Source organism: Anabrus simplex, chromosome 4 (genome assembly GCF_040414725.1).
Source record: "Anabrus simplex isolate iqAnaSimp1 chromosome 4, ASM4041472v1, whole genome shotgun sequence".
In the NCBI taxonomy this organism is placed as follows: domain Eukaryota; kingdom Metazoa; phylum Arthropoda; class Insecta; order Orthoptera; family Tettigoniidae; genus Anabrus; species Anabrus simplex.
Genome location: NC_090268.1, coordinates 302352502 through 302367874, shown reverse-complemented (window position 1 = coordinate 302367874; position 15373 = coordinate 302352502). Strand labels below are relative to the sequence as shown.

General features: G+C 38.9%; 1 protein-coding gene across 3 annotated transcripts in view; it reads left to right on the top strand.

Annotated features, from left to right (window-relative positions):
- Strump (WASH complex subunit strump) overlaps nt 1-15373 on the top strand; it is a 410953-nt gene that overhangs the window by 352181 nt on the left and 43399 nt on the right. For all 3 annotated transcript variants that reach the window (XM_067145637.2, XM_068227252.1, XM_068227253.1), the window contains exons 16-18: nt 2264-2426; nt 8277-8379; nt 14635-14818. In XM_067145637.2, coding sequence (XP_067001738.2) covers nt 2264-2426; nt 8277-8379; nt 14635-14818 — 450 coding nt within the window. The remainder of the gene's footprint in view (nt 1-2263; nt 2427-8276; nt 8380-14634; nt 14819-15373) is intronic.

The window sequence follows — 15373 nt, the reverse complement described above, 5'->3', positions numbered from 1 at the left end:
GCCAGGCCTTCAACTCAAATGATAATACATTCACATGGGCTCATATTTTGATCACCCCTGCTATGTTTTCTCTTTTGCGAAAATCTATGAATAGAATAGGAAAGTGGCTTAATTGCAGCTCTCCTTTTAAGAACTTTATTTTTTTTTTTGCTAGGGGCTTTATGTCGCACCGACACAGATAGGTCTTATGGCGACGATGGGATAGGAAAGGCCTAGGAGTTGGAAGGAAGCGGCCGTGGCCTTAATTAAGGTACAGCCCCAGCATTTGCCTGGTGTGAAAATGGGAAACCACGGAAAACCATCTTCAGGGCTGCCGATAGTAGGATTCAAACCTACTATCTCCCGGATGCAAGCTCACAGCCGCGCGCCTCTACGCGCACGGCCAACTCGCCCGGTCTTTTAAGAACTTGTACCATAATTTATTGCCCAATTGTAGCCTCTTAAGGCACAAACATTTCATCAGGTATCAGTCAGTCTCTCTCTCTCTTTTTTTTTTACTATTTGTTTTACGTTGCACCGACACAGATAGGTCTTAGGGCGACTATGAAATAGGAAAGACCTAGGAGTGGGAAGGAAATGGCTGTGGCCGTAATTAATGTACAGTCCCAGCATTTGCCTGGTGTGAAAATGGAAAACCACGGAAAACCATCTTCAGGGCTGCCGACATTGGGGCTCGAACCCACTATCTCCCGGATGTAAGCTCACAGCTGCGCGCCCCTAACCGCACAGCCAACTTGCCCGGTAGTTAGTCTCTTAGCCATGGCTCTGGGCGTAGTAAAGGCCATTGACAGCAATACTATTGCTGAGTTAATAGAAAATGTTTTAAACAGTGATTCGGAGGACAGTGATTATGATAATACTGAAGAAGAGATTTTAATTGAAAGTGACAGTTCGTCTGATATGAGTGACTGTGAAATCGTATGTAAAGCCCCGTGTCCGAAAGCAAAACATAGTGACTGGGTGTGGGGTAGTAACAGTGATAACCAACCAATTATTCATCACTTTATGGGACCATTTATATTGGTATTACTCTCCAAGGGTGTCGGGAGAACTGAGAGACAAATATTTAGATAAATCTGTATCAGATTTGTCTGTGTTTTTTTAAGTTTATGGACCCATTGTTTTCATTACTGTATTTCGCGGGAAGCAAATACTTGCACTATGGAACAATTATCGGACCCAGATAGGAAGAAAAGAATGGATGATGACAAGTGGTTTGACACTAATGAGGATGATATTAAGGCCTACTTCGCCCTCTGCATTCTGATATCCCAGCTTCATCTCACATCCAATTATATTGGAGCATAGATAAATGTATTGAGACCCCAAAAAGTGTGAAGTGTCCCTACCTGCATGAAAATTCTGGTTGGTGTTCCATTTATGGCATTTATTTCAGAGCAGTGCACAGTAGTTCTGACCAAGTGGCTTACTTGTGTTGAGGGTGATTTAAATCTGATTTCTAAGTAAGCGCGCAGCACCATCAAACCTGAAGTGATTGAATTAATAAACTTCTATCCCCAAAATTGCCTCTCTTTCTTTTAGGATTATATGACCAACTCCACTGCCGAAAGACTGACTTGTTCAAAACCCTTTGTGTCACACATGCCTAGGTTTTTGTTATAAATTAGTCAGGACTAACAGTATCCTGAATTTTGTGCTAGGATCATTATTTTGCTGCCCTGGGTATCTGTACTAACTGTACTAACTATATTCAAAATTAAAATTCTGTTTTGTAGGAAACAACTCACTTTCACACCGCATATCTCAAAAGTAGGAAATTGTTACATAGGCACCTCTGGCAATTAGCCCTTCATATATCGTTTTGTGATTTTACAACTTTGGTCCACTGAAATGAACATTGCAAGGGGAAGATGATTCACAAAGAGCATAGAGATAGAGAATGATTCCTAAAGCAACCTACCAACTTTTACTGTATGGCCATTGACTGGTTGATGCCACAGTGCAACAAGTCTTTGAGTTCTAGTATAAATCTTATATGGGGTGGTCCATTTTCAGTCTATGTTGTATTGACTTCCAAGAAGTCATATAATTTGGTTTCTTTGATGTTCAGTTTATACAATTTTAATTTTTTTTTTAACAGATAAAGAATTTATATGGACTATTATAACCAAAATCTGATTAAAAAAGAAACAAAACAAAAGTTGTAAGAACTGAATTTCACTTGATGACAGTTTTCCATTTGTAACTACAGTATATATGGGTAAGGGAAGGAGGTAATAATATATCAATGACTTAATTTCAGAACCACAGTATACATTGAACAGATGACAGAGTGGTATGACGTTAAAACTCGAAATGAAGTTATTAACCTCAAATTTTTCTCGAAGATCACAAAATCCGTTGGCACAGCTGGACTGACTGGTTTGGATCGGCTCTTCTCCATCATGATTGTTACTGAATTACAGGTAGGCACTCTTCTAGACTAAAATAGAGTTTTCAACCATGTACTGTATTTACTACAAGATTGATAAATATTCATGGAAATTATCTTATTGTGGTTAGTGATATTTTTCTGGAATATTCAATAAGACCATTTAGGATATTGGTTAATTACTTTATTAGTCAAGTAGAAAATAGTGGTGTGTTTCTACTATCCTTTAAAGAAATCATTTTGATGTCTGTGCTGTGAAAAAACTGATGTGTGATTTGTACACTGTATTATTATTATTATTGTTGTTGTTGTTGTTGCTGTTGTTGTACATCTTGGTAGTGACAAGATCAGTAAGTCTGTTGTGCATGCAATGATCGAAGCTTTCGTTGGTAATCACCCATATATTGACATGGAAAGTGAGTATAAGTAATATTTAATATACGTGCTTTCAATATTTAATGGGATAAACTATGGTAGTGGGTGTAAAGTTCAAGACATTGATATTGTGTGTTAGTGAAATTGCATTTTTAGGTTACCTAGTTTCGTCATAGAAAATAACAGAGAATAGATATTTCACTGCGACTTGAGTCACGGCCAGTGGGACTCCCTATACGGCACGATGTTGGGAGCTGGAATCCAGTGTGACTCTGTGGATTTTAATCCAGCATCTATGGAACATGACCACAATATCACGGACGTGGAGCACACGCATGATACATGCAATAGTAGTATTGAGCAGAATGCGAAAACAAATTTGAGGCTTGATATCACTCAACAAATGATGGAGGATATGTTAAAAGAGGAAGAACAACTGGAAATCACTAGGGGCCTGTTGAAAAGTATTCTTGCAATTCAGCAGAAAAATATGAAGATGGAAATTCAACAAGGTTTAAAGAAATTGGAGGAAGCCCTAGATGCGGGATCTACGCACATAAAAGCTTGGAAAGCAACTAGAACATTAATGCAGAAGGATTTGCCCGTTCAAGAGAAGGTAGAACAGAGCACCACAAACAGAAACGTAGAAGAGGATAAATGGGAAATAGCGTTATCCAAGGAGAAGAAGAAGAAGAAGAAGAAGAAGAAGAGGGAACAGAGGCAGAAGAAGACAGATGAATATGAAGGTACTCAACCTGAACCAGTACCGGTATCTGAAACTGTTAAAAAGACCGAGCAACGGAAACGTTCAACTATAAGAAGCCGCCCAGAAGCCGTACTTATTAACCGATGAATGGCAAGATTTTTGCAGATGTTGTGAAGGATATCCACCGCAAGGTGAAGCCGGAAGACAGTGGCAGTGGTATTAGATCGATCAGGAAAACTATATCTGGAGTGGTTCTTCTTGAATTTAATAAGGCCACGGAAAAGGAGAACAGAGAAAATTTTAATAAATCACTTAAAGGTGCTCTTGGACATGATGGCGAAGTAAAGGTTTTGACGCCCAGAACTACATTGGAAATTTGGGATATGGACAGTGCCACCACTGTTTCCGATGTAGAGGAGGCTGTAAGACGAGAATTAGAAAATCTTAATCAAGAATTGAAGGTCTCAATCACAAATCCGAACAGCAGGGGATAAAAACTCACCATTGTGGAGATAGAAGATAGCGAGGCACGAAAGCTGTTAGACATAGGCAAAATTAAAGTAGGCTGGCTGTACTGCAGAGTAAGACAGTGGGCCATAGTTTCTCGATGCTTTAGATGTCTGTCATATGGGCATCAAGCACGAAACTGTAAAGGATTGGACAGAAGTAAACTCTGCTTTAAGGGACACTGGGACTGAAATTTCCAAATTCTATATAAAATGAGGTACAGCTTTGAAATTTTATATGCTTATGAATAATCATAACATAAACCACTGTGGGAAATTTGAGCATTGCAAGTTGATTAGTTCTTGAGATATTAATTATTTTGTACATTTTCATGTGCAAATTATTCAAGATTTATAAAGGACTGCCGCGTTAAACCAATCAAGATAGTGTAACTTTTAGGTAATATTCTATTGCACTAATACAATTGGAAGAAACCTACGGATTCGTTTTTGAATTGCATTAATGAGTATGAAGAAATAAAAAAATGTTCATATCCAAGTTTTATTCTACAAAAAATCTTCAATTTTTTTAGTTTGAAAATTTTTTGCAGCCAGACCAAAAGTGCAATCTAAAACTCAATCCGCAGGTTTATAGTCATTGCAATGAAGATAATACATGCAAATTTTGAAAGCAATGTCATAAGATTTGTGATGCGTGTAACATTTTTAATGCCTGAAGATACTCTGCAAGGGATGAACACTAACCTAGTTGTTGCTGGTGATTTTAATGCTCAAGGAGTTGAATGAAACATGCCTCAAACAGATTCTAGAGGGCGGCGTACAATAGAGATGGCCGCCAGATTGGGATTAATGGTTATCAACGTTGGTAATGTGACAACTTTTCGGCAACCAAGATGTCAGGGAACTATACCAGATGTAACCTTTACTTCTGAAGACATTGCTTCTAGGATAACTGAATGGCGAGTAATTGAAGAATATACTGGAAGCGATCATCAGTATATCACTTTTTGTGTACTTCAAGAGACTCCGCATCTAAGGATTATCACTCACAAGCCAGAAAGATGGAACATAGCCACTATGGATAGAGAAAAATTTCATGAAGTAATACAGAATGGAATGGACTGTATTTCGGATACATGTCACGGAGGCAAAAGAAGCATAATTGCTAATAAATGCACGGAACACACCATGAGACTCCTTCAGCAAGCATGTGACGTATCAATGACCAGAACCAAACAACGGAGAGACAAGCGTTCAGCATATTGGTGGAATGAAGAAATTGCTGAGCTGAGGAAACAATGCCTGCAACTCAGACGAAGGACACAAAGAGCACGACATAACGATGAAGCTCTCTCAGTAGAGTATAAGACTATGAAGAAAAGACTACGAAATACAATTAAAAAGAGTGAAGCCAACAAGTGGTGGGAAATGTCTAAGGAAGTGGATGAAAATCCATGGGGATTAGGGTATAAAATCGTTATGAACAAATTCGGGATGCTACCAAGCCCTATCATGGATCCACGCACCATGGAAAAAATAGTACACACACTATTCCCTGATCATGCAGAGAAGATTGATGATGAGGCCGAGAAAGAACTAGATAATGTACCACCTTTTACAACTGAAGAATTGATAACAGCAATTAATTCCCTTAGAAATAAGAAAGCCCCTGAACCAGATGGTATTCCAGCAGAAGTACTAAAGCTGGCAGTCGAATTATGTCCTCAACTGCTGTTGAGAATGTATAATCATTGTTTGAAAGCAGGAATTTTTAGCTTTCGTTGGAAGATAGCTAGATTGGTTCTGATCAGTAAAGGGAAAACTGGTGGTTACAGACCTCTATGTATGCTGGACACTGCTGGGAAAGGTTTAGAGAAGCTACTACAACTGAGAATACTAGTAGCAGTCCAATTAGCTGGCGACCTATCTGACCAACAACATGGATTTCGCAGAGGTCACTCAACGCTAGATGCTGTGAAGGAAGTGGTGAAGATGTTAAAAATGCTTTCAACTCGGCAAGATGGAGTGATATTTTGGAAGCTCTACAAGAAACTTTCAAGCTACCAGAATATCTCATGTATATACTGCGAGACTGTTTGAAAGACCGTACATTGTTATACGACACGGAAGATGGTCAGAGAAGAAAACGGCTCACAGCTGGTGCAGCGCAAGGCTCAATTCTTGGACCACACCTTTGGAATATCATGTATGATGGTTTGTTACGGCTGGAGATGCCAGAAGATGTAAAACTTGTGGGTTATGCTGATGATGTGGCTGCTGTGATAGTAACCCGTAACCTAGAGCTGGCTCAATTTAAATTGAATCAGGCAATGCGATGTATTAAAGAATGGATGATAAATCACAAGTTGGAACTCACAGATCATAAAACGGAAATTGTCCTCCTGACGAGGAAAAGGATTAATACTGTTGTACCGATGCAGATCAGGCAGATAGCCATCAAAACAACTAGAAGCAGAAAGTATCTTGGTGTAACACTTGATACTAAGCTTACATATTGGGACCACATCCAACGGGTAACAGATAAGGCAGCGAAAACCATGACTGCACTGAGTAGACTCATGGGAAATATCAAGGGGCCGAAATCTAGTAAAAGGCGGCTTCTCATGTCGACTGTCCAATCGATACTGCTATATGGTTCGGAAATTTGGGCTGAATCGTTAAAAATTGCGAAATATCGGACAAGAATTGCGGCTGTACAACGGAGAGCAGCTTTACGAATTACTTGCGCCTATCATACAGTATCAGAACCTGCGATTCTAGTAGTAGCAGCAGTAGCTCCTATTGACTTGTTGGCCTTCAAAAGACAAGAAATTTGGCTCACACAAGAAGAGCTAGGAAGGAAAAGGGCAAAGGCTTTGGCTCTTAGTCGCAGAATGCAATGATGGCAAACAAGATGAGAAGATGATTCTAGAGGGAAATGGACGAAAAGACTGATACCTTCTCTCGGCGTATGGGTTGGCCGAAATCATGGTGAAGTGAACTACTATCTCACACAGTTCTTGACAGGTCATGGATACTTCTAAAAATTTCTTCATAGACAAGGGCTAGCAACTAGTCAGGTGTGCATATACTGCGGTGATATCGATGACGTATTACATACTTTCTTTGTGTGTGTTCATTGGCTGCCACAAAGAAGATGCTTAGAAGTTATTCAGGGAGAATTGATGCCAGAAGGGATCGTGTCAGTAATGCTACGAAGTCAAGAATCTTGGGACCAGGTGGCAGTCTACACAGAAAATATTCTGCGTCAGAAGAAAAAGGACCTGGATGATCACGACAGACAGTAAAGCAGAAGAAGGAAGATGAAGCACAAGATGCGTTAAGCACGACATCCGTCCTGAAGTAATGCGAGAGCGGTTTCCGGGGCGGAGATAAATGTCTTGGGAAAAGGGAGTGTGGTTTTTAGTGGGTAAGAATCTCCACACACTTGTTGAGTGCAGACCCTCACAAGTGTCTTACGAAAGATTTTCCACACTCCCTCGCGAAAAAGAAAAGAAAAAAAAATTATTATTATTATTATTATTATTATTATTATTATTATTATTATTATTATTATTATTATTATTATTATTATTATTATTATTGATGAAAGCAACGGACTACTCTGTAATAGCTTAGATAAGTACAAAAACATTTTTATAAGTTAATAAAGTGACGGTTGAATACTACTACAACCATTATTTGTTATTACTTGTTCATACCACCAACTCTCAATCATTGACAAGTTTATGTAACATAAACAATACTGTACTTATATATGCATGATTTAAAGTGATTAAATACAATCTGAGGATGTTCTTATAGAATGAAACATGTCATTCTTTGTTTAATAGTGTGTATTCTTTTACAGGTGTGTTATAGCATTATATGTATTATGATTAGTGTTTTCAACAGACTGAAAAACCTTAAAGTTACATTAAATGAGCCGAGACTGGAAAATCTGTCTTCCTTCTTAGCAAACATTAGGATTTGCTTGTCGAGGGTTTGTGATTTCGTCTATAGGTTGGTCTACATAAGGACATAATTCCCTTCATAAACAAATTACCAGTCAACTTTCTCACTCTGTACATGAACATTCAAAATATCAACACATTGAGCATGCTTACCTGTGCTGTCAAGCTTGTTTTCTGTAAGTATATATACACCTCATGTGGAAGGACGAACAAGGGCTAGTTCACAAGTTTCAAGTCTGCTGATTATTGTTGTATACAGTGCCTAAGAGGGTAATCTAGAAAGGTGTGAATTGAACGTTTGTTATTGTGTCTTAGAACTTACATGTGCCTTTCCTTTCACCTCCGTAATGTTCTCTTTTCAGAATTATCTCAATGCATTGCAGAAAGGTGTGCTGAAAGATAAAAACTGGCTTGAAATGTTTACTTCTGTTTCAAAAGGTCTTTCTCCGACCACAAGTCTTGTTCGTAAGTATTGTAATGAAAGTTAATTAGCAATCTGGCATTAAGAAAATTAACTTTTCAGTACTCAGTATGTTAGATAAACATTATATAAGATATCTCATAATGAGAAACATAATTCATTGGTATATTTAATGTATATTAAGTTCTGTGGTACCCCTTGTGGATGGGGTGGTAGAATAGATCCACAGTATCTCCTACCTCAAAGGGGAACCAAGGGCTGTGAAGTTTGGGGCGTGAGTTCATGACTGTAGTTCCTGTAGCTGAGTCTGGCATTGCTTCTACTTACTTGTGTCAGGATCCTCACTTTCATCTTTCCTATCCAACCTCCCTTATCCAGCTCTTGTTGTTTTCTGACCCTAACATATCAGGCTTGCAAGGCCTAGGGAGTCTTTCATTTTCATGCCCTTCGTGGCCCTTTCCTTTCTTTGGCCGATACCTTCATTCTTTGAAGTATTGGTCCTCTTCCATTTTTCTATTGAACCCTAGCAGTTAGATTTATGCCTCTGGGTGTGGCAAGCCCACCATAATAATAGCCTATATGAGGTATCAAAGTGGATCAGAACAAAGATCTAAGGAGTACCCCAGAAGCAACACGCATCTCCTGTGTCTCCAGGAAGATGTGAGAAGTGGATGGAGGTGAATGATCCAAAACCTGACCCAGGGATTAAACCCTAGCACAGCCAGTTGGTATTTTAGTATGCTTTGAAACAAGAGATTCTTGTCTATAGATCTTCTAGCGAATAATGGGTTAAACACAGTGACAGGTCAGTATGCAGGGAGGGAGTAATAGAAAAGGAGACAAGGTCAAATATGAAAACAAAAAATGACAAGGACACACTCCACATGTTCAAATAGATCGGCTTTCTCCTAATCAATCCCAGTTCTTCTACATCCATTACACTCAGATCTTTCCCACCTTCATCAGGAGGGCGGGCATCAACACTTACTGAGCGGCCATTTTGACGGATCTGGAGTCTTGATGTGGAAAGTGTAGGATAAGAAGAATGCCAGATAAACACAGGAGTAAAAGGAAGAGACAAAAAGATAAAGGTGATTACAGGTATTAAAAGACTAGGAACACAGGACAAACACAACGGGTCGGTATAACTAATGGACAGGAACAAACAAAGTTATATTCAGTGAGGTCGGAAACGATGTGAACCGAGTATATGAGCATTGGTCATTTGAAAACAATAATTTGATATCTCACTATTGTCACATTATCAGCTACTCAAGTTAGTCAATGAGATCACTTCGCAGGTGAATTCAAATGGGCTTTACGAGGCGGCATTGCTAAATCCGCACATGGTTTAGACCAGCTTGAAAGCAATGCCAATAAATCAGCATTAAACACAAACACACTGGGGATTTCAGCCTATGTCACAGCAGCATACCTGTTATGGCACAGTCCCGTCAACTTGGGGATCCATGTTCAGTTTCCTTCCCTGGGGAAGTTTATTTTCTTTTATTGGTTTTCTAAAACCGGTGTTAAGCCACATGTAGATTTGGCAACACTTCCTCGTAAAGCCCATTTGAATTTGCTCACGAAGTGATCTCATTAGCTAATTTCAGCATCTGATAAAATTACAACAGTACAAGATAAGCAATATTTTTTTCCAGTTACTTATCAGTATGACCCATCCTCTAACGCCCATATATTCGGTTCACAGTGTTTCCAACCACCCTGTATAGTAAAGTAGGAACGTGAAGAGGAACATGCAATAAAACAAACACGCCTGTTGTTATTTCTTGATGGATGCAGTATTTTTACATCTGTATCTTGGCACAGGCCAGAGCAAAATAGAGCTTCCATCAAAATCTCTCTGTAAGCTGCTGAGGTATGAGTGGTGTTGTGTAATGATATGTGGAGTATGACTTATGCATCTGAACATTATGAAAGGTACTAGTCATACAGCAGCAATAGTACTTTTGGTCCCAGTGAGGAAAACAATGGCAAACTATCTCATTCCTCCTCATGTCTAGTATGCCTCATTTTGGCACCGCCATCACTTTTTGCATGTGTGATTAATTTCATTTTTCCATATTGATGGTTTAGGACTCAATTACATTTTCTGACGTTCCCACCTAATCAATACTATATAAGTATGTTGTTAAAAAGTTATTTAATTACATCTAAGTTTCAATGCTACTTTCGATCCATGGATCATCCTCAGTTGCTTACGCTAACTATTACAATAGAACATCACAATCATTAGAAACCATTTTCTTTGAGTTTGTCATACATTACAGTCTTAAAATCTAATAACCGTCCATGTTTATTTCACTAGCATATCACTATTAGTTAAATTAACACATTGCAGACCGGGTGCCCTTCACCCCATGCACAGCCCTGTTCCCAGCCACTTTCTAACTACCTCCAAGCTGGAGTGCATGCACTCAAATAAACTGTCAGAACTTCACTAGCTTTTGAAGGACTACTGTTTTTTTTCTTCTTTTTTTTTTTTCTGGTGGTCTTCCTGAATAGTTGTTGAAATGGAGGTAGATAAGTATTTGTTGTAATCTATTTCAGCTCATAGTTTTTGGAAATATGGGGTTTTCTGTTAGGGGATCAGTTGGCCAGTAATCATTCAGACATTACTTCTTCACCTGCCCTATCAATATGCACTTAGCAATATTTTTTAAATTTCCCTGCTAGTGACATTAGTCCGCTTAGTGTTTTAGGGGATATGTTATTAGAATGTGAATTCTGCTCATAGTATAAGTTTGTCTGCTCAGCTACATACTGAAAAAATTCCTCACCAAACATAAGTCCTGCTACTTATCATATGTTTCCAGATTCATTAGGCCATACCTTTATACCAGGAGCACCGGGCGAGTTGGCCATGCGCGTAGAGGCGCGCGGCTGTGAGCTTGCATCCGGGAGATAGTAGGTTCGAATCCCACTATCGGCAGCCCTGAAGATGGTTTTCCGTGGTTTCCCATTTTCACACCAGGCAAATGCTGGGGCTGTACCTTAATTAAGGCCACGGCCGCTTCCTTCCAACTCCTAGGCCTTTCCTATCCTATCGTCGCCATAAGACCTATCTGTGTCGGTGCGACGTAAATCCCCTAGCAAAAAAAAAAAAATTATACCAGGAGCACCTGCAAAATCCTCTAGCCTAGGTTCACTGTTGTCCATAACCCAGTTGTCAGAAAACACTACATTATTTACAATATTTACAATATTTACACCCATAACACAATTATCAGACTAGTTCTGCGCTACGTGAGTTCCACACCTTAAAGATAAGGCTATATACTCATCATCACTTGAAACATTTCCGTTAGAAGATATTTCATCATCGAACTCTAAATATTCAGCATCACTTGAATATTCAGAACCTGTATCAGCACATAATTTGCAAATAATTTCATCCTTGACTAAACACGTGCGATCCCTGGGCGCTGCCATCTTGCATGACTCTTCAAACTTTGTAAACATGTTGTCAGGAAATGCAAAGAAAATCTATGATATGAAGAATAATCGAAAAGGAATGCGACTTTCGATAGTGTAGAACCATACATAACAGAGTTCTATCACCCTTGACCTCCAAATAGTTACGGTATATCTCAAAAGATAGCACTAAACTTCAGTCTGTTGGGTCTGCTCCTAACACGAGATAACTCGGGACCGGTCCGCAACGCTCAGCCAGGCAAACACATGTTTTCTCGGGACCGGTCCACATTGTATTAAAACACTCTTCTCAAACTTTTACAAATTCACTGCCTTAAAATATAGACTAAAAATCTAATAGACTAGGAGAAACAGAATGGTTGGTAGGTGTGAGATTAGGAAGCAATAGTTATGGAGATGAGGAAAAACATAAAAGCACAAAAGGACAAGGACAATCTCTTCATCTTTGAGCACATCTTCATGTGCTGCTATCTTCAGATGGAGAGGATCAAAGATGTGGAGCTCATCCTTGTCCTTTGCTGTTTTCATGTTTGTCCTGGTCTCCTGTTTCTATTGCCCCATTTTCTGATGCTAACCAGTCATTTAGTTTATTCTAGTATGAGTACCTATCTTTCTTATATGTGACTTGATTTGCTTTTTTTTTTTTTTCCTTACTTCTAGCACTCCAAACTGTTTTAAAACCCATAGCTGTTGAAGGAATGTCAAACACAGTATTGTTTTTAGGTGGTGTAGTATTTATTGAAGATATGGTATATAACTGTTCAGTAATAATAATTTAGTGTGGCTATTTCTAGCCGAGTGCAGCCCTTGTAAGGCAGACCCTTCGATGAGGGTGGGCGGCATCTGCCATGTGTAGGTAACTGCGGGCCATTGGAATTAACCAATGAAGGTTAAAATCCCCGTCCCGGCCGGGAATCGAACCCGGGACCCTGTGAACCGAAGGCCAGTATGCTGACCATTCAGCCAACGAATTGGACAACTGTTCAGTAAAGAGTCAAAATAATTGAAACACCCAGTCACATATTACATATGCACGTGAAACATTATTCAAAACAACAAACACAGTTGCAATAGATAGAGTACTCAAGTTAGAAAGGAGAATAGTGAGAATCTGTTTAAATAAAAATTATCAAGTAAACAGTGTTTGGAGACTAGCTTCCAATGAAACTGTTTATAAAGAAATAGAACCTGTGACTAGCACAATGAAAAAGAAACAAATATCATTTTTAGGGCATCTAATACGGTCACTTGAAAATAGAATCAGTAGACAAAGTATGGAAGAGTAAGAATAATATTGGATGGATCAAAGAACTTAAAGAAGACATGAGAGAGTTGCATATTACAATAAAAGATTTAAAATACAAAATAAATACACTCAAGATATTGAAAGATAAATACATTAGACTACAGATGTAAATCAACAAGCAGAGAATAGGAAGAGTGATTCCATAAGCAGAAAGAAGGTTGGAACAGTATTGGGCTGACAGAAAGAAGAAAAATCTCCATAAACGTGACGCCAGGCATGAAAAATGCGGTGCAGGAAGGATGGAGCTCGATAGCTGCAGTCGCTTAAGTGCGGCCAGTATCCAGTATTCGGGAGATAGTAGGTTCGAATCCCACTGTCGGCAGCCCTGAAGATGGTTTTCCATGGTTTCCCATTTTCACACCAGGCAAATGCTGGGGCTGTACCTTAATTAAGGCCACGGCCGCTTCCTTCCCACTCCTAGCCCTTCCCTGTCCCATCGTCGCCATAAGACCTATCTGAGTCGGTGCGACGTAAAGCAAATAGCAGGAAGGATGTTCAGTGAGAGAAATATACTTCAAAAACCCAGAAGGTAGATAGAAGTATGCAAAAATTCTTCTTCTGGTGCAATTTTCTCATAGAAAATTAGCAACTATATTGGAGTAAATTTTCCTATTTTGCGTTTCTGGTATCAGCGTTCTCATATCATGACTGTCAAACCACTGATGAAGATTCTGTGCCCAGTCTCATTTTTCCTCCCTATGTCCATGTTTCCCTTTTACCTTACCTTTATGATCATTTTGTATGTCATTTTGGAGATGTGGCTGAAATAGGCCAAGAGTTAAAACTTTACATGATATCCCGGCATTTCAGAGTATCTGTGTGCATCACGTATGTGATTTTCAACATTCTGTAATACATTCAGATTGTAGAAGCTTGCAGTCGCTTCACTGACAAATATTTTAATGTCCAGCTTTCATTACCATTAAGGACTCCCCACACCAACACAAAACATTATGATTGTCTTTATGAAATTCTCATCTTCATTAGTGCAACAGTCCCAACACATACTAAACACACTTCCAGCAGAGTGAAAACTGTTTCAGAAATGCATGGCTAGTGGCTAGTTACTTAGAAAAGTTACCACTATATTGTGCCGTAACTTTGCATTTGCACAGTATTTTCAAAGTTCAGTTAGATTTCTTAATATTAATAAACCTGTGTTCAACTTAACTATCATTAAATTTTGTTAAAGTATGCTGAAGAAATAGAAAAAGTGATGGTAAGTATATAATCAAACCCAGAAAGTAAATTTCTATTTCCAGAATGGAAAAGAGGTAGAAGCAGATGATATATTAATTGCTACCTATATTAGTGAAATACTCTGAAAAGAAGGATTGTAGAAGAAAAAATGCACGAGGGTTTCTTTCTTATCCTGCCTTTAACTATCCTACACCAGCCCCTTCATTTTTATGGCTTGTTAAAGTCCTTCAGCTTTAAACAAAATAAAATAACATTTATTTTCCTTGTCATTGATGCCCTAAGATAAAATATATTCATTTGCTTGATATGTGGCATATGTTTGTGTAATTTTTTGCAGGCAACCCTACTCGATTTTATACCCAGTATACGTCACGTGCCCAGAAGGTATGGCCACAAATCTTAGACTGGATCCTCAAGGTGGGCCAGATGCAGTTGCTAAGGAAGCACATCGCTTATGAACTGAACATCTCGTGCAAGTTCAATTCAAAGTTCTTGGCTGCTGCCCTTCAGACTATGAATGAGTAAGTATAGAGTCAAACACAGAGGACATCAAAAAGTAATATATGAAGCCTGTTTAAAAAAATAACCAAACTCTGAAAGCAGTCTTAGTAGGCAATTTGGAGGATCATATGCAGTTCTGCCTGTGTTTTCAGTTTGATCTCTTCAGTTGACTGAAATCATCCTGTCAGAGTGAATTTTAGTTTGCAGAATAGAAAGAAGTCTGCCGGGGCCAGATCAGGTCTGTAGGGTGGATGGGGAAGCAGGTTTGTCAAAAGTTCACAAATCAACAGCGATGCATGAGCAGGCACATTGTAATGGTGGAGTCTCCAGGAGTTGTTTCTCCACAAGTCTGGTATTTTCTTTTGACATTTTCTCTCCAACATCTCAAGACTTCAAGATAATATGAACAGTTCACTATTTGACCCTCTGGTAGGAATTAATGATGCACTACACCAGAATGTCACAAAAAGTCTGTCAACAACACTTTCTCATTTGAATTGATCTCGTGCACTTCCTTCGATCTTGGCAAATTTTTTCCACTCTACTCTGATGATTGCATTTTTGTTTTAATATAT